Genomic DNA, 19528 nt, shown 5'->3' on the forward strand with positions numbered 1-19528 from the left:
TTTTTGCAGTACTTGCTCAACTTTGATCTGAAACATGTTTTTGAAATTGTAAAAGATGTTGATCGCCCCTCACTTCAACAGAATGAAGATGCAAGCCGAGATGAACAGTCAGCTCTTGATGTTTACCAGAAGGTTCCATCTGAAACAGTGTTTATTTCTGACACCAACAATGAAAGCAGTCAAGAGTGTAGCATTTCTTTACTGTCCCCTCATTTAAATGAACTAATTGACTCATGTTTACAAGGTAAATTCAAGGAGGACGTTAATGTACATTCATCTGTAGAAATGGTGGAATCACCATTACAGAGTGAGGAACTGTTTGACTCGAGCAGCTCTGCTTCACTGCCTCTGCTCAGCAAAATCCACAATCAAGGATTAACCTGCAGTCCGGAGTTTTCAGAAATAAATGAACCATTAGAGGAATTTGACAAAGCCAACAAACAACTGGCAGATACTGAAACATCAAAAGGACCATTTGTGCAATCAACCAGCCCTGCTATTGAGTCCATTTATGTGGATAATACATCTGGCTGGTCAAAAAACTTAATGAACACACCACATAATGACTTGACGCAAATCAGCCTTCAAGAACTGCATTCTCCTAATAGACTGTTCCTAGAGAATCCTCTAAATCAGGATGAAGAAACAGATGTGGTCACTGTTCAAAACCAGCAGGGGTTGGTAGAGATAACGGAGACAGCACTTAGCACTAGCCAGACTCAAATGAGTAAGAGCTACTCTGAAAATCCTGGCATGGAATATGAAAAGCTGGAAGGTGACACATTTTTTTTAAATGCGATAGATCTCACTGATGGACCTAAAGCAGAACCACATTCTTTCTGCAGGGGGGCAGTTAATGAGCTAGTGATTGATGTTCCTGAAGTTCATGCCAATGCATGTGCTGTTTCACCAATTTTTTCCTATTCCAGAGTAGATGTAGAACATCCAGAAAATTCTCACAGGGCTGATTTTTTTGCTGAGGGTGACCCGTTTAAAAATTCAGTTGATTCAGACTGCACTGTTGTGGAATGGTCCGACGCTACTGACATTCAGGATGTGGCCGTCATATCAATTCAGCCTAAAGTCTCTAGTTGTGAAGAGAGGCATAGTGAAAAGGAAGCAGAGAACATGGAGGGTACACCAGACACAGTGGCCTCAGTGAGTGTTTTAAGTCCGCTTCTTCCTGAAAATTTGTGCACACATCCATCACTGGATAACACTGAAGAAAAAGCACATTTAAAACAGGATCCACACATAGCTCTGGAAATCAAAGGGCTTTTCAACACTGGCGAACTAACAAGTCAGAAAAAGATGTCCAAGCGGCAGAAAAGGCGGTTTAGAAAAAAGAAATTGCAACGAAAAAATGACCCAGATGCATTGAATACAGGTAATTCCAGTTAATCATAAGTATTATCATCACAATTGAGAACATGTTACTTTATATATTGTTAATTCTCAACAGTATCAAAGAAGGTCGTGCAGATTACCCTGAAATCTCTCCACAAGACAAATGGTTTAGGAGAGACTCGTCTTCACCGGGCATGCATAAGTGGAGACCTGCAACTGGTCAAATGCTTGATAGAAGCTGGGATAAATGTTAATATAACAGATAATGCAGGTGGGAAAACTCTTGCCTTATGTCTTCATTATTACCTTTGATCTATTTAATGCTTACACAATGTTTTGGGTGGACAGGATGGACCGCCCTTCACGAGGCCTGTTCTAGAGGTTTTGTGGATGGGGTGGAGCTGCTCTTGGAAGCAGGTGCCGATGTCACCAGCAGAGGGCTAGACGGATGTAACCCACTGCATGATGCTGTTCAATCAGGCACATATGAGGTTGCTTCTATATTTCTGTAATGATCCGATGTCAGAATGCTTCACTTTTTCTAGAGTGGTGGTTAAAGGGTAGTTCCCCCAAAAATTATTCTGTCATCATTTACTCACTTTCATGTTGCTTACGCATGTTTCCATACAGTGGTCGTGGGCTGATGAGCTATATAAAAATAACCCATGCAACTCATGCACTAGATTCTTCTGAAGCCAATATGACTACCTCTGTTATAGCCAGAATTATGTAATTGCAACTGAACCTCTACTATTCCAGTATTATTCTCTACAGTTTTCAACCTGATCTCCAGTTAACCACCACCATTTCACCACCTCATTCACACCATCAGTGTGTACTAAAATGTGAATGCATTTTCAAAAGCAGTTAAAGTTCTGATCTTGATGTTTTATGCATAGATCGTGATGCTTCTCCTTCAGTTTGGCTCAAGCCCTCATGATAAGAATATAATGGGACAGAGTGCTGTAGACCTCGCAGCACATGAAAGCGTCAAAGAGCTGCTTTTGACATTTAAAGGACCTTTTCGTAAACCTGCCCGGACAACTGGCACTTCCAAACAAGGACCTCAGCATTTGGCTGTAGAGCACATGCAGCCAGTTGAAAGTCTCTGCATAGAAGAAGCAGAAGAAGAAGCAGTCAAGCAACAGGAGAGGACATCAGCTTGTAAGTGTTTTCTTTTCTCATTAGATTTTAGCGTGGTTTTTCGTGGCTAAGATGTGTACTGTGCTAGACTAACTGAGACTTGTTACAGCACTTGTATACTGTTGCCCTCTTGTTAGTTGGTCTGATCGCTTCTATTGTTCTCCTCATTTGTAAGTCGCTTTGGATAAAAGCGTATGCTAAATGATTAAATGTTGATGTAAATGTAGAAGAAATTGAGAAAGAGCAAAAATGGCTTATTTCTTAAAGAAAGGTCACAGAAAAGTAAAAATTCTGTTATAATTTATTTACCCTAATGTTGTTCCAAATCTGACTTCTGTGAAACAAAAAGTTTTTTGGGGTGTGTTTTTGGGTGTGTTTAATACATGTATATTAAGTTTATTTATTTACCGTTATCCTCAACAGATCAGTGTTTACAGTCAGTGGGACCAAAGATTGATTTTAGTGGCAGTAGGAAGTTGACCTGCCTTATAAGAGATGGAATCATTCGACATGGGGATGATAATTTAGAAATGACACTTAAGGTACAGTACTTAATCATTTGTTGTGTTCAGGATGTTGCCATTTGACCATTTCAAAGTTAGTTTGGTGACTTCCATAGGATTTTTAAAGCTCTGATTGAAATGTAGGGTTGTAGCCACAAGGCCTCTCTTTTGGAAAATGGATCTATCAGAGATGCCAGTGGGAGAGTCTTCCTTCTTCCAGAACATTGGGTTGAATCAGTCCCAGAGAGTCAATCCATGGTTCCTGTTACCTCAGATTTTGCCTGGAAAAAGGTAGGCCTACAAGACAGCCGTTTGAAGTGTTAGGCTAATATCTGCAATTAGATTTCTGATGCATGGCTAAAATTGTAAAGCAATCATAAAACAATAAAACGGCCTAATGTGAATACTCTCACTAATGTGAGCTCAGTACTTTTATTGTTTATTAGTGACCTTCAAACCACATTCGTTTTTTTTTTCTTATCTTTACAGGTTATGTATCAATCAAAGTCACTGTGGAATTACATTTCAAGTGATTTGAATAGAGAGAAAACACCCAAGAGATCAGTAGAACCACAGTGTTGCAACACCAGTACACCAGAACCTGCTGTAAAAGGTTTGTCAGCTTAGTCACTCAATCGTGGACCAGCCTCACTACTCCTAGTTCCCTAACCACATTACAGACTCTTATAAAAGAGTTTCATACATCCCTATCTTATCTAAATCAGATATCTTTTAAAAGATGATTACAAAAACATACACAAACCGGACCTGTGGCATGCTTTCAGTTACCATAGAAACTCCCCCAGTTCTTCAAATCAACTGTTGACAGAAATCTCCATACAATGGAAGCATACAGTACATAACTACAGTAAATACAGTACATACAGTAAATACAGTACATTGTAAAAAAAATATATATGTTAAGTTCAAGGGTTAAATTGGGATGTTTTGTGTGTGTGTGTGTGTGGGGGGGGGGGCTCTGTGGTTTCAGTTGACATCAATTGACATACTGTAAAATATAACGCGTTGAGAGAGCCCTCTGCAATGAACACCAAAATGCTGATCAGAATCATTCTATAGGCTGGCAGTGTGCAAAGAATAAAATCTTCCTGTACGTCTGTGCCCTCTCCTTTGTGTCAAAAATCTAGAAATGATGTTACCATTAAAGGAGAGAATATAAATACAAAATACAGGGCTCAACCTTAAGACTTGACGGATGGTTGCTTGTCTTCTACAATTTTTTTTTTTTTTTTTTTGTGGTGTAAATATTATTTATTCTGAAGCAATACTCTCATCAGTGTTCTATCAGCTTTTACATATTAAAATCTGCATATTTGTACAACTGCATTAAATAATGTTATCAGATTCTTTAATTTTTTTTTATATTCCTGGGGGGGGGGGGTAACTAAACATGAAACTAAACCGCCAGTAGGTGGCGGCAGATGACCGTCTTAATGAGTGAGTCATTGAGTCTTTTAATTCAAACGATTCGTTCAGACGGCTGATTCATTCAAGAATGAGGCAGTTGTTTATGAATGGTTAATAAAATCTTTAGGCTTGGTCGACTTGAAGACCGATCGGTGAAAGACATCAAAGTACCGCGAGAACAATTAGAGAGCAGACGGCTCTGCTCACGGAATTTTGAAGTCATAAACCGATCGGCCTGTCTGTGCAGCGCCGGTTCAAGACGAACAAGCCTTTAGACTCAATCGATGAGTTCAAAACGCTGAATCATTTAGTAAAGTATTGCTGTTAGATGCGCTGTTGTTCTGCTGTGATCTTTGTTTGGAACTATTTTCGGTGAAAAAGACCCGTATCGGCGTCCACTTGCGCGCAGTGACGGATCCGCAACGAAGGCGGATCGTGGACCCGCTGTGGCTCCGTACGGCCTCCGCTCTGCATCCGCGATTATTGATACACATCCGCCACGGACCCGCAACGGACTCAAAAAATAGTGGCTCATTTGGCCCGGGTCCATTTTGGACCCGTTTATCTCATCCCTTCTGTTCTTGCTGTAGGCTAGGATAAAATAGGATTAACTAAACTATAGGATAAAACCAAAACTATCACTAGGCCTAAGTAACCTAGGTTACTACAGCATATAGACCTTAAGCTTAAAATCTGCATTGCATTGCCTTGTATTTTTAACCTAACAATATTTATAGGCCTAACAGAAAAGTTCCAATACAAGACATACATTTACTGTACAAAAGTAATCACTACTCAATGGAAATATAAAATTGACATTTACATTTATGAAAAGTTGTAAAAAAAAGTCAACCTAATTTAATGCTTTATAGGCCAAGGTCGGTGCAAACATAAAATATTTTATCTATTAGGCTACAACTTCAATGAAATGCTGCACGATGCACAGCTAAACTATCAGAAAGTGAGTGAACAACAAGAGGTTCAATAAAAATGTTTTATTGTTTAATCACTTCTATCACTCAGTTTGTGTGGATGGAGCCGGGACACGTCTCCTCGTTGCCCGATCTGCCGCCAGGTTGAACCACCTGATGGCATGCTTTGTGACCTCCGCATCCGTGGCTGAGCGTGTCACTGTGTTTTTCCTCACAGCACCTGTAATAAAACAGACAGATATGTTTATGTTTATGGTATGTATAGGTGGAATATTAAACGAAATATAGTAACACATAGCTTTGGTGCGCGAGCTGATAAGAGAAAAACGCCCCGTGGATTGAGCACGCTGCGGGACAGACGCGCGAACTGGCCGAGCGCATCCTTGCGCGTGCGCGCTCTCTCGTCAGTTAAAGGTGAACTAAGTAACTTTTTTTACCTTAACTGAACAGCTTCGGAGTCATTGGAATGGTTATATTACTTATTTCGGGTTGAATGGTGGTCGTTTCGCACCCCCCTGGTGCCCGTGAGCGGAAAATACGCACTTGCAACTTTGCGCCGGCTGCCGCGTCAGGAAGACTCGCGTGATATCAGGTCTCGCGATGTAAACAATTGCTTTACGGCCAAAAGAAATCTGCTAAAATGCTGTCATTATTGCGCTCCCTCACGCTGTCCGAACCCGAATGAAGAAGACGTTTTAAAGAATGTCCCATCTGCTTTGATGTCGTTGATCTACTAGCCTCTGGTGTCTGAGAATCACCAACGAGTTTTTACAACAGTGTTGTCAAATATCTATTCCGAAGCTGTGGGGGGAGCTCTAGAGAGAAACCTGCGAGCAAAAAGCGAGAATACAGCGAAGAAATCCCGAAGCTACTGAGTGCTGCTTTAACGTTAATAACGTTAATAATAAGCTACATGCCTCGTTTTATTTTCTTTGCCATTGACATCCGACTGAAACAACGAACTTTCCACTGATGTCTGTTTAAAGGCATGTGGCTTTATCAGCTCGTGCGTCTGTGCCGCTGCGCGCTCAATCCACTGCGCGTTTTTCTCTCATCAGCTCGCGCACCACAGCTATGTGTCATGGGCCTTTCACACAGGATGCGGAATGCGCGCCGCTGTGCTATAAAACCCATTAATTTCAATTGCTTGTGTGCAGTAAGAACTGTCGGAATTCAGTCGCCTTCCAACGGTCCAACTCCCTAAGCAACCGTGGTCTCCTGGCAAACTCAATTGGCACGTTGGGCCTCATTGACTGGAGTTTGTCTGACATCCTGTCTACTATTAATGCCGGCAGTCTTACAGTTAACGGACCCCGGAGCCAGGTCTGGAGCAGTTTCCTTACAATGCCCAAACACACTAGATGCATATAATCCAAGGGAAACTGCGATACCATGCCAACCTTCACATTTTTAAATGGATGTTGCCCCTCGTGGTGGTGTAGTTCATCAACCTTCATATTGAATGAGATGTCAGTTCTCTGGGGGTGCTCTGATCCAGGGAACGTCATACGCCGGTTCTGGTATTGTACTGGGTGTAGGCACTTGTATCGCACCCATGGTAAGCATTATGGGCCTTAGTTTTTTTACAAAGGACCGTGCAGGGGCATCACAGATTACCGTGTGAAGCTTCATTTTAAGGTTCTTATCTCCAATGCAAAACCCAGCCTCTAGCTCCTGTAGTTCATTGACAAAATCAGATAGGAACTCTGTGGCCGAACTAGGTTTTTTCGGTCCACAGTAGGCTCCAATGACCACAGGTTCTTTCATGGGGACGGTAACCAGTAAGCCAAGGATGGGCCACAGCTGTACAGTGGAACTTTTAAATAAAGGTAGACCATCTATATTAATCTGCAGCCCCAATGGCATGCCCTCTGTCAGTGTTTTGGCATATTTGCTTATAGTGGCCTTCAAAGAGGGAAGGATGCCAAAGTGATGGTAGTTCCCCCCAGCCTTCTCCTGAATAGCATAATGTGTTTTTGTCTTGAGAAGGGTCCTACCATCCTTTGGCAGATTGGGATGGGTTATATGGAGTATACTCAAAAGTGCAGTCAGCGCAACAAGGGAAATGCCAAAACTCACTGCCCAGTTGGCAATTTTATCGGAAAGTGATGTTAGGTCATCATCATTTTCAGAATTCGAACCTGATGTCCCATCCCCATCACAATACACATCCTCAAAATCTGCCTCCAATTCCATGTCCTCTTCAGTTAACACTTGCACCTCTGGCATTGCATGTGCAGCTGAAGAGGGTGGGGCAGTGTTCTCAGAAAGAACTCTGTCATCTGCCACTATTCCTGTCATGTCCATATCAGTCATGTCTGTCCTAATTTGATTAAGCCTTTTTTGAACGTCTACACGTGTCCTTCGCCTTACGGTTGATAAGGAGACAGGCACAGTCTTTCTATTTTTCATTTATTCATTTTATTAGTCTTTCTATTTTTCATTATTCATTTTTGCTCTAAAAGAGAAATTTCAAGAAAGACAGGTTGCAATCAGTTGTGTAAAATTGATCATTGTTTCTAATGTTGTATTTAAATAAATACATTGTTGAATTGTGGTGTTTTCTGTTTCATAGCTACAAACTAGACAAGAACAGAGAAATAGAGCAACATTAAAATTTGGGATCCACTTCTTGATTCGGCCCCATGAATAGGTCTAGATTTACATTGAAAATGAATGTTCAAAAAAATCTCAATCCAGGTGGGACGTTTTATTATTTATATCTGCTTGGCTTTGACATTTCCTTTGTTTGTTTGAAAATAATTATATTAAGTTGGTATTCATTTAACAATAAAAAGTAGGTATTCATTTCATAGGAAGACCTAATATTTGTTTGATGAATTTAAGAATTTACGGAGCCTCCCGGAGGCGGAGCTGATCCTCTGGGCGGCGCCAAAACGAATTTGACAGTAACGCGGGTTTGGCGACTTGAACGCGGATCCGCATAGGAGTCTCCTGCTGTGTGGGAAGTGACTTAATATGAACTACTTGTTTAATGAACTGTTGTATGAAATCAGTGTCACATTTTCATTCATGGTGGTATTCAGGAAGTCAGCATTCTTGTTTGTGTGATGTTGCTTAACTGTATCACATGTTATAAATATAAAACTCCACATTTCATTTAGAATTGTTACCGCAGTATGTTAACTGGGTTTCTTTTCCTCGAAAGGATGCGCGAGCCTCAAGAGTGCAACCTTGTCAGTACATTATACATTATATATTATAGCCTATCCACTATCAGTCGCCACTTGTAATAAAATAATTTATTGTGGGATTTTTTTTTTTTTTTTTTTTTTTTTGGTATTGATGTTTCAGTCAGGCTACTTGTCCGGTCGGGCTAGAATAAATAAAAATTATTTCACTTTCCCATTAAAAAAATCCACTTGTCCCGGACAAGCGTTAATGTCTATCCCTGGTAAGCAGCCCAGGATGGCCCCGGCCCAATTTAACCCCTGGTTACGTGGTAACAGCATGCCATAAATGTTTTCTAAACTTAAAATACCTTTAGAAATACTAATTTATGTAGTTAATACTATTTTGTTCAATAAATCATTCATGTATTTATTTTGTTATAGAACCATCCAGAAATGACGCAGGCCTATTCATGAACATCAGGTCGATTCACTTGGTCAGCGATGAGGAGTTTTTTCCAAGCCATATGATGAACAGATACTTGGACTTATTCGCACAGAGTGAGGAGTGGACCTTTGGCACTTAGTTGCTTGTGCAGCGCAAGCTCTAAGAGCATCAAGAGAAGACCGTTCTAGTGTTATAGAATGTTTGTTTCAAACGTTTATAAAGTGTAAAAGTTTTCTTTTTTCATTGTTGAATATGTGTGTGAAACGTCTTTGTACACCGATCAGTTTCAATGATAAGTTGATGATCTTGATATTAAAATAAATAAATAAAAAAAATTAACAAAAAAAAACCTGGTATGGACCCTCGCCTTTATAGGCGGGTTTCGATTAGGTTAAGTTGCGTTTGTTTGTTTGGTGTGTGTGCGATGTTCAGAAATGCTGTGTAGTTAACTTTTAAGACAAAGCCCCAGTATGAGTGGGCGGACTGCACTTTACTGGCGTTCTAGTATGGCAAGCCATTTTAACATTTAAAAGCAAATTTTGACTATCCGGAATTAACATTGTAGATATCAACAATGTCTTTCTGACTAGTCGTAATTACATTTTGGATAGTTGGAATTGTCATTCAAGATATCTGTAACGTAATTGTGACTAGTCGAAACGACAGATAGAGATATCTTTAATTCAGTTTTGACTAGGCAAAACTGAATTACAGATATCTGCAATGACCTCATTGAAAATGACATTCAACTCGTCACACATCTTAAATGACAATTGCAGATATCTGTAATTCAGTTTTGACTAGGCAGAATGAAAGTTAAAGATATCTCAAACGTCATTATGACTAGTGCAAATTATTGTGCATGACGTTGCTCTATTTTACATATCCATTTCCCCTCCCCACCATAATCAAAGAAAAAGTGGGTTAATTTCTTTATTTCTATGAATGGAAGAAGAAAGAATCAGGCTGTAATCGAAAAAAACACCAGAAAATGTTTTTTATATACAAAAAAAATAAAATAATTTTTACAATGCTATGTTTATGTTCATGCTTAAAAGGTTGTTGTTGCCGTAAGATTTATGCATGAAAAAGATTCACACTAATTCACTTTAATAAAGATGCTTACATGCATGCTATTCATGAAAGTACAATAACATTAACTTCCAGATGAGAAACAAAGTTCTTAGTTCAGATTAGTTCTTATTTTTAATTTTATTTTTTCAGTTTGAAACAGTATCTAACAGCATGAAAAAAGATGATTAAAAACTCTGGTTGCTCTGACATGGTGCTAATCAGTGCTAATTAAAGTTAACAGTTAACAGGTGCTATGTGATTTGATGATTTGAACAACACGCTCTGCTCCCGCCTAAAGTGTGACGCATGCATACAGATATCTGCAACGTCATTTGGCCTAGTCAAAACTCTAATTCAAGATATCTGTAATTACATTTTGACTAGGCAGAATAAAAGTTACAGATATCTCAAATTTCAGATATCTCTAATCAAAATTAATTTCAAGATATCTTTAACTTGATAATAGATATCTACAATTAAATTATGACTATCCCTAACTCCAGTTTGAGATATCTACAACGCCATTTTGACTAGACATTACTTTACAGATATCTACAACGTAATTTCGCCTAGTCAAAACTTAATTTAAGATATCTGAAAAGGAACATGTAGATATCTTGAATTGAGGTGAATTAAAGATATCTTGAACTGGAGTTATGACTAGTCAGAATCTAATTGAAGATATCTCAAACTAGAATTACAGATATCTACAATTCAGTTACAGATATCCGTAATTCACATAGTGGATATCTGCAACTGAATTGTAGATATCTGTAATGATAAACCCCATTCAAATGAATGGCAAAAGTGATGTCATTTGTCCTAGGAAGAATGTCTTTGTGGATATCTGAAATGACAATTATGGATAGGAAGAATGTAGTTGCGGATATCTGAAATGTTCTTTTTGACTAGGCAAAACTGAATTAAGGATATCTGCAACACATATCCAGTCTAGCTTTTAAATGTTAAAATGGCTTGCCATATTCACGCCTCAAACTGCCTCTCTTCAGTCCCTGAAAGTGAAGTCACCGCGGTGTCTGAACTTACTCATCTTAAACGGAGTGTGACGGTAGGAGTCACGCAATCTTAACAGCAGTCGTAAGTATCCTGAACTCGATAGATTATTTTAGAGAACAGTAAGACATTTAATTAATATTTCGATCGCTTTTCATTTTGTTTTATTTACACACAAAACGCGCAAAGGTGTTGTCTAGTTATTCAGTATTTTATTTGCATTCTATATTAAGTCATTCAATTGCTTGAATAGAGTTGCGGATATATAACAAGTCAGCTTTTCTTGCGTTTCGGGCAGATTGATGGAAATATGTAGTGTGCTTTGTTTAATCTATGCGGTTCGTGCGCTTTAAAGCTTTCCAAACAGCCTCAGTGAGGCAACTTTGCATTCATAGGCAACGAATACATTTAGAAACCACAAGGCTTTTACATTTAGGCTATATGTTATGCTTTCTTTGTCACAGGTTCATATATTGTAATTTTTGATGGCAGTGGCACAAAACAAAAGACCGGCAGTGTGCAAGGTAAGCAAATCCCCCTTCAGTTAGGCTAAATTACTAAGTATGATACCGTTTCATGTCAGAAAATATGCCTGCTGTATTTCTAACACTTAGTTGTATGTTCTTTTCCAACAGAATGAGAAGAAGATGTGCTATCTTACACTGGTTAAGATGCAAGTTCTATGTGTTTGTTGTGTCACTGTTTGTTGTTTTGCTGGTGTACAGAAATATTTCAGTGGACGACAGTATCTACATTGAGCCCTATGGAGCTAAACAAAGATCACTCAAACCTCAGCCTCTGAATGGCATTAACTGCACAGCCATTTATGAACTGGAACCAGTGGAAATTGGCAAGTCGTTGGAGATAAGACGCAAAAATATTGTGGAAGTTGATGATAAGAGTATTGTTTCTTTCACTGCAAATTGCAAAAACTACATTGAAAAAAGGGGCTATAATGAGATCTTTGTAACTGATGAGGAATGCAGCTTTCCAATTGCATACTCTTTGGTGGTGCACAAGAACAGTGCAATGGTGGAAAGGATTCTTCGAGCCATTTACACACCTCAAAATATTTACTGCATTCATTATGACCAAAAGTCATCGAAAGATTTTATTGCAGCATTGAAGAACTTGGAGAAATGTTTTCCAAATGTCTTCATAGCATCTAAAATCGAGTCCGTTCAGTATGCACACATTACAAGACTTAATGCAGATCTCAACTGCCTTTCAGACCTGTTGAGTTCAGAGGTCAAATGGAAATATGCTATCAATTTGTGTGGCCAAGACTTCCCGCTGAAGTCCAATTATGAGCTGGTGGCTGAGCTCAGGAAACTGAATGGTGCAAACATGCTCGAATCAAGCAGGCCCAGCGAACTGAAAAGGCAGCGATTCCAGTTTCAGCATGAATTGAAAGATGTATCATATGAATACCACAAAATGCCGGTTAAAACCTCCAATCCTAAAGACCCACCGCCGCATGACATCGAGATGTTTGTTGGGAGTGCCTACTTTGTGTTGACACGGGATTTTGTGACGTACGCTATGAACAATCAACTTGCAAAGGATTTTCTGCAGTGGTCAGCTGACACATATTCTCCTGATGAGCACTTTTGGGCAACCATGGCTAGAGTGCCTGGAGTTCCTGGGGAGTTACAAAGATCTGAGCCTGATGTGTCAGATATAACGAGTAGGACACGTTTGGTTAAATGGAAATATCTGGAAATCCGTTTGTATCCACAGTGCACCGGCACACACAGACGCAGTGTCTGCATCTATGGTGCAGCAGAGCTCCGGTGGCTTCTGGAGGACGGCCACTGGTTTGCAAACAAGTTTGATCCCAAAGTTGACCCTGTCATTATTAAATGTCTTGAAGAGAAACTTGAGGAGAAACAGCGTCAACAATGCATGAAAAGAGTGTCTTAAAATGGGACCTTTCGTAGTTTTGGTTAAAATATGTATGTTTGCTGCTGCACGGATGTCTGTTCAAAGTACCAGCTGATTGAAAGGTTAGCTGGACCATCACCAAGCTATTCCTTTTCAATTTTGAAATGTTACCATCCACCTATGTTAGGTCAATTTGAAAGTGCCTTTCAGCTTCATCTTTTTTTAATCCGTCCAAAATATGAATTTATAGATGTTTGAGCTACAAAATATTTATATATTTTAATGTATTTAAACCAGTACTGTCACATGCATGGATACCCTTTTTTTCATTCTATTTTTTATTGAATCATTATATGTGGGGACTTTCGTAGGGCTTCAGCTGTGAGAGTTGTGTTTTTGTTTTGAGTCAAAAAGCATTGAAAGTGCACTCATATTTACCGGTATTTCTTGCTTTTTAAGTGCGTTATATGTGGATTTTTAATAGTCATACCAGGGTGATGCTGTGTCATTTTAAAATTATTTTATAATATCTGATGGTCTCTATGTACATTCAATATTTACTGTTTCAAATAAAGATATTTAGCTATTGTAATTGAATCACACCTGTGTACTTAGAGAACTTGTCTATAAGTGATGTAAATATTGAGCAACTGTTTGTTTCGATCTTGATGCCTAAGTGATGTTCCATAAGTGATGATAGAAGCTAAATTCTGGATGGCATACCATTACTATTTCTGTCTTCAGAACTCCAGACATACTGTCATTCTGATATTTAGTCACTCTTTCTGCGTTTTATATTATTAGGTGGTGATGCGTGATAAGTCTTTATAGTTAAGTCATTTATTTCACTGAACTGATTAATTTAAAACAAATTAATTCAGGTATGAATCAAGCAGCTGTGTTGTAAGAGTGTTAATAACTCAAACACTCAAACTATTTGACTTATTCGAGAAATCTACTATTGTATGCTGCACTGAAATGAGTGACGGTTACGGTAATTAAACTGTGGTTAGTTTTTAACTATTGTTAACTTGCAATGTTGTGTCTAAAATGTAAGTTGCTCAATATTTGCTTCTTGTTTATAGAACTGTTGCACAAACAATTTTACTCTCGCAATCATGTTGTTGGCCTGAATATCATCATGTGCTATATGATATTCAAAACAACAATCTTGCTTGTTTGATAGTATAACAATTTTTAATTATTCATAGTTAAAGTAGGCTTATGAAATTTGCTCCTGTTGAGTTTCTTTCCACTACTGCACTGCATAATATTAGTTTAGTTTAATTGTATTTTGGTATGGTTATATGTTTGTTTTATGACAACATCGATAGCAGCAGTGCTTCCAAATTTCATGCTGAGTTATACAAGAACAATAAAGATTAACCTTATCTTATAAATCACTTATTTAAACAGATCTTTTAAAAGGTGCACCTTTGTACCTAAAGAGTGCATAGCTCAAAGTAACAAATTTGGTACCAAAAGTGTACATATTAGTGCCTTAATGGTACATATTAGAACCTTTTTAAATGGTACCAACCCAGTGACAGCTTCTGTACCATTTTTTTTTTTTAGAGAGAGTTGAAGCTGAGTTGAAGTCTGTTGAGTCAAAGCTCATAGCAGTCTTTAAAGTGGAGATGCAAGACCAATAAGCAAGCTTTAATTTCTTGGCTCAACAAGTCAGTGGCTGGACAAAAGCACCTAAACTTTCACTGCAACAAGACACCCATGTGTACACACTGAATGAACTCCCAAAAGCCACTTTTTTATAACTGATATGTCCCTTGAGACATTTTAAAAACAGCCATTTTTAGAGGTAGCTTGTAAGAGAATCATTTCGTTATTTTCGGAGACTGAATGAATGTTGTCAAATATTATAATAGAAATTTTAGTCATTTTAACTCTTTTTAAACATTTTTTTTTTAATCTGTTAGCGCCAATGTCCCGAGTTTAGCCTCTGCCAGTCTGTCTGTGTTTGTTACCAGAGGGCTGGAAACAGAGCTCTTGAACCTACTTTTCTGAAAGGTTTCCACTCTAAGACGTGATTGTACAGCATGTTTGACCACTGAGGTAGCCAGCGAGGCTCTATTTCCTCAATCTAAATGCAGTACGACCGGCCCACGCGGCCCGTCATAGTGTTGACAGTGTAGTTAATGCACCCTGGAATGTAGATGCCTGCCATTAAAACCCTCTCAGTTTTTTCTTATGTCTCAGACCTCACATTGATGAAAAAGTACAGAAAGCCTTCTGTGTTCGATTTATTTACTTAATAGCAGTTACTGCCCTGCGATCAACAGTTTGACTTACCAGTTCATGGACCACGTACATGTTGTGAGTACAAAAGAAATGGCACATACATCTACTTCACAAAAAGTCTGGAACATTCTCTGAACTGAAACAGGGATAAGTCAGTTCAGTGTGTTTCCTGAAAAGTCTGGCATGAGGAAGTCACTTCTAGATAAAGCTAAAGGATAAATGTCTCTGTGGTTTAAGAGGGGAAGGAGGTCAGCTTGAAAAAAGAAAAAGAAAACAACCACCGGTTATGGGAACTAAACTGATGGAAAACAGGAAACAGACAGCAACTACTCAGTAAATTCCTGCAGACTGGGCACATCTACTTGATCACATAGTCAACATGCAAATATGATTTAAACACATGAAATATTAACCTATTCCAACATTTTATTCCCATGTCATGTTATGCACTAAAGTCTTAGATCTGCAATGACATAACTAAAACACATGAACTGAAGGAGCTTTCATACAGAAAAACAGCTTGCGTTAGTGGTTTTGTGGATTCATTGTGAAAGTAAAACACCATTTGCTTTTTCTGGTTACACTTTATAATAGGTGTTTTTAACTACAAAATTGTTAGGTACAATGAGGGATAGGTTTGGTTAGGTTTAAGGGTTGGTTAAGGTGGTAGGGAAGGGTCAACAGTGTAATTGTAGATGTTACAGAAATTACAGTCACATTAATTTCCCCCCATTTCTACTGTATATATAAGGAACTTAATGAAATATGGGTGGTTTGTATTTGAGACTGAATGTGTGTAAATGTTTCTTGTTTGTCTAAGGCAGTAACAGTACATGACTTTTACCCAGTTTTTTACCATGGTTTGAAGTCTGGACGGGTGAATGCTATTGCGGAAAGTCAGAGTCAGTCAGCATATTTTGGGCAGTCGGGGTTGTCAGATTTCCCAGAATTCAGGATGGACACAGACTCAGTTTTGTTTTGTTTTTTAGCTTCAAAAGACTAAAAATCTGTCAAATAAGAATACCAAACATGTTTTATATTTTGAGCCAATTTCAGACCTTGTTGTTTTAATTTGTAATGCGTCTCCTAGCACTGAGCCGCATGTTTCTGGGTGAGTTTGTTGTGTTCGGAACAACTTGAAAGTCTGTGATCATCAGTCATTTATTATATGATGACCAGTTTTTCTCTGTAACCAAGTCAAGATGCCAACTTGCCAAGTCAAGTTGTGTAGTGTATTCTTTCTTTTTTTCTAGTGTAGGTTTGGGATCAGTACACGCAAACAATATGAATGAACCGTTTGCTTTTTAAGTCATGTGTTCAGATATTTTTATATATGACATTTTGAAAACAATTGTGAGCAAAAAGGAAGCGATTTCCTGAAGCATTACCACACCAGCTCATATATACTGTACAGTGAAGCATAACCACGAACCTCACCCATTTCCTTTTTATGACAGGATGGTTTAACAAGCTAAGTATTTCCACCCTCAAAGCATTTGCATCACCACAGACTAAATATCATCAGCCTTCATGGGTGATACTCAAAAAGACAGGCTCTAGAGCTTAAGTACAGTTTCTTTAGAACCTGAGGGTAGAAAAGTCCAAAATGAGGGGTCATCCATTGTACCGACGTGCAAGCCTTCACTGAGACCACACCTCTGTGTTATTCATGCTAGTGCTATTTAAGGATGTGACATTATTAGCACAACCTTGTGTAGGCTTCCTTACTGCCAGAAAGAAACTGGTGTGAAAACTCATTTAAACTGACAGCAGTCAGTTGTCTAAGGCAGCCTCTTAAAGTCCCACAAAACCATCTTAAAATAATTTTATTAGTTGTTCGAAGCAAAGGACTATGTTCCTTGTAGTTGATCTAAGTAAAAAAAGTAGATTTTTGTCAATTCACAATCTTAAGTTTTTCCCCTGGTTTCACAGAAGCCTTAAGCCTATAGTCCCAGACTAAAATGCATGTTTGAGCTGTTTTAACTGAAAGTAACTTGTGCTGACATTCAAAGTAACAATAATTTGACTTTTAAAGTGTCATGTAAATGCTTTAGTCCGACTGAAATCATACCAATGCAGCTTTTGTAAAGTCGGACCAACAGATCTTGATAATGTGATTGTTACTTGGCTTTGCCCAGCATGTAAACACACTAATCAGACAATTGCCCTCACTGCTTGAAGAAATGACGCACAATGTGTATTCTTGGTAATCTTTCACTTCACATTATACCAATATTTTCCCAGAGTACTGACAAAATCAATAAAAATAGAAGTCATGTAAAATCAAACCCTTTCCATGAACAAGAAGTTTGAGTCTGTGCTCTTTGACCGACTCTGAACATTGTCATCATATCTATAATCACGTCCATTGTGGGTCTGGTGATGGAGGCTCCAGGGTCAGTGACAGATGAGCAGAGCCACGCTGACCGTAAGAGCTAACAAGACAAGCCTCGTCACTCAGCATCGTGCGCGGAGTCAGCCTGGCCAACCGACCAAACTGCAACAAAGAGCCTTTTTATTCTTCTTGCTCGTTCGCAGCACTCGCCAACCCTCCAGGCTAAGCTTGTTCACCCCAAGGACATTTGATTTTTTAATTAGATTAGAAAAAAGTACATGGCAGCAATGAGCTCTTCAGAGTCATCAAAATGCCACTTGGCAGTTTGTACCAGGAAACATACTACCAGACTAGCTAGATGTTAAGCAAGTTCCTGTTGTAACATTCCACCCAGTGCAGTAATATGTTAAACAGGATTTGAATGTTTTGCCTTCAGTAAATATTGATATGTATTAGAACATTGACTTATGATGTACATGCATTATGTGAGACAATGACTTCTTCCTTAGGCAAAACCATGGAGTGATTAGTCAGTGACTTTCAAGCATCACCGGTATTTTTCTAATATTATTTATGCAATAAATCATAATATGAAAGGGTAATATATAAAATAAAGTAATCATGGGTAAATATTGAAACGCATTAGATTATATTGACTTATTCTGAACATTATGTGACTCAATGAAACCTTAGGAGTGGATCATCAGTGACTCTGGAAATTCAAGTATTACCAGTATTATTCAAAATGTTTTATACAAGTCAGTCTTGTCTGGAATATGGAAACTGAGAAGAATGCAGCCTGTTTGCATGAGAGAAACTGTATGGCTGAATTCAGTCTCGACACACACACTTAAGTCCACTGAACTTTGTTTGTTAAAAAGGCTACAGTGACCTTTGGTTTGTGACAAACACGTCCTTTTTGAAAACACAATGTGATGCGCACAATGAGAGATTCTTTAAATACCTGTGATCGACAAACTAGAAGAACCTCGCACCATACAGCTTGTGAAGGTCTATTGTTTAAGCAAGGCCGATAATCTTCAAAGAAATGTGCCCTATCATGATCAACATGAGGGCACTAATGAAACCCAACACCTAACTCGCAGTCTTAGCGACACAAAGATACAATTGTTGAGGCAGCGGATCATTTTCTGCCCTCATGTAATGGCTTCCTCTGCATTCTATAGGGTGGGCAAGCAGGTGGCCGAGTAATTAAAGAATATTGCAAGGTGGGCTTATCAATAAATTAAAACGAGGGGGCAGAGTTTCTTTCAATTATTGATATGAAGTCTTATGTATCCTGAATCTTCTTCTGCAGGTGGTTACAGGTCACTGACACCACAGAGGGTGATTGTCAGTGGGGAAGAAGAACAGACATAACCTGTGGCGTCAGAGACATATAGGGGCTTCCTGCACTCCTCGCGTTGCTAGAAGAAGTGTGTAAAGAGAGAAGTCAAAAGTAGGAGAGAGTGAGTGGGGAAATGAAGACATAAAAGGGGAGTGGGGTTCAACGTAAGCATTTATACTTCCACTTTTTGACGTTTTGCTTTGATCCAAGTCCAGTCATGGGTTTGCTGAATATAAGGCAACTGTGATATCAGAACAAGATTTCCTTTTTTTTGGGGGGGGGGGGGGGGGGGGGTAGTAAGTTTATACAAAATGTATAACCGAGGCCTGAATGCTGGGCAAGCAGCTAAAGCTGGAAAAAAATACTGTACACTCCATAAAAAAAGTCTGTAAAAACAGGGCACAATGTACCGTGTTATTATGAAGGAATTTTCCGTGCTGACTTTTCACAGTTGTTTTACACATATTTTGAATTATGTCTTGCATTGTGTTGAGTTTAAAAAGAAAAGTAGTACCTTTTCCGAGTGTATAAGCAAACAGCAGCGTTTTTCCATGTTTACAGTTTTAGACAGGTTCAGCAGTTGGTCTTTCAATCTACCCATTTATTATAAATATATAGGGGAGATCAAGGCCAGTTGTCACATAGGGATGTTGTTGTGTTGTTGTGTAGTCTTTTAATGTAGAAT

At 38.7% G+C, this 19528-nt stretch overlaps 2 protein-coding genes across 3 annotated transcripts; both read left to right on the plus strand.

The window, feature by feature from the left end:
* The first annotated feature begins 1103 nt into the window (after nt 1-1103).
* LOC308690319 (uncharacterized protein) lies at nt 1104-9938 on the plus strand. The gene is made up of 8 exons (XM_081364725.1): nt 1104-1387; nt 1463-1618; nt 1696-1838; nt 2247-2511; nt 2914-3032; nt 3138-3284; nt 3483-3606; nt 8929-9938. The coding sequence occupies exons 1-8, from the start codon at nt 1129-1131 to the stop codon at nt 9069-9071; spliced, it is 1356 nt and encodes a 451-aa protein (XP_081220851.1). The 5' UTR covers nt 1104-1128; the 3' UTR covers nt 9072-9938.
* A 1076-nt stretch (nt 9939-11014) lies between these two features.
* Nucleotides 11015-15417, plus strand: gcnt4a (glucosaminyl (N-acetyl) transferase 4a). Of its 2 annotated transcripts, none has more exons than XM_081365396.1 (3): nt 11015-11104; nt 11485-11544; nt 11656-15417. In XM_081365396.1, the coding sequence occupies exon 3, from the start codon at nt 11657-11659 to the stop codon at nt 12941-12943; it is 1287 nt and encodes a 428-aa protein (XP_081221522.1). In that variant the 5' UTR covers nt 11015-11104; nt 11485-11544; nt 11656; the 3' UTR covers nt 12944-15417. The 2 variants fall into 2 exon arrangements, with proteins under 2 accessions (XP_081221522.1, XP_081221523.1); XM_081365397.1 differs by having other exon boundaries at nt 11056-11142; nt 11656-15411.
* Nucleotides 15418-19528: the final 4111 nt, after the last annotated feature.

Source organism: Scardinius erythrophthalmus (assembly GCF_964197995.2).
Source record: "Scardinius erythrophthalmus genome assembly, chromosome: 5".
Classification (NCBI taxonomy): Eukaryota; Metazoa; Chordata; class Actinopteri; order Cypriniformes; family Leuciscidae; genus Scardinius; species Scardinius erythrophthalmus.

Excerpts from the sequence above, each read along its gene's own strand:
- LOC308690319 (XM_081364725.1), top strand. The coding sequence starts at position 1,129 with ATGGAGGGTACACCAGACACAGTGGCCTCAGTGAGTGTTTTAAGTCCG. Across the intron at positions 1,619-1,695 it reads TAATATAACAGATAATGCAG|GATGGACCGCCCTTCACGAG; the intron begins GTGGGAAAACTC and ends TTGGGTGGACAG. Across the intron at positions 3,607-8,928 it reads ACCAGAACCTGCTGTAAAAG|AACCATCCAGAAATGACGCA; the intron begins GTTTGTCAGCTT and ends ATTTTGTTATAG.
- gcnt4a (XM_081365396.1), top strand. The coding sequence starts at position 11,657 with ATGAGAAGAAGATGTGCTATCTTACACTGGTTAAGATGCAAGTTCTAT.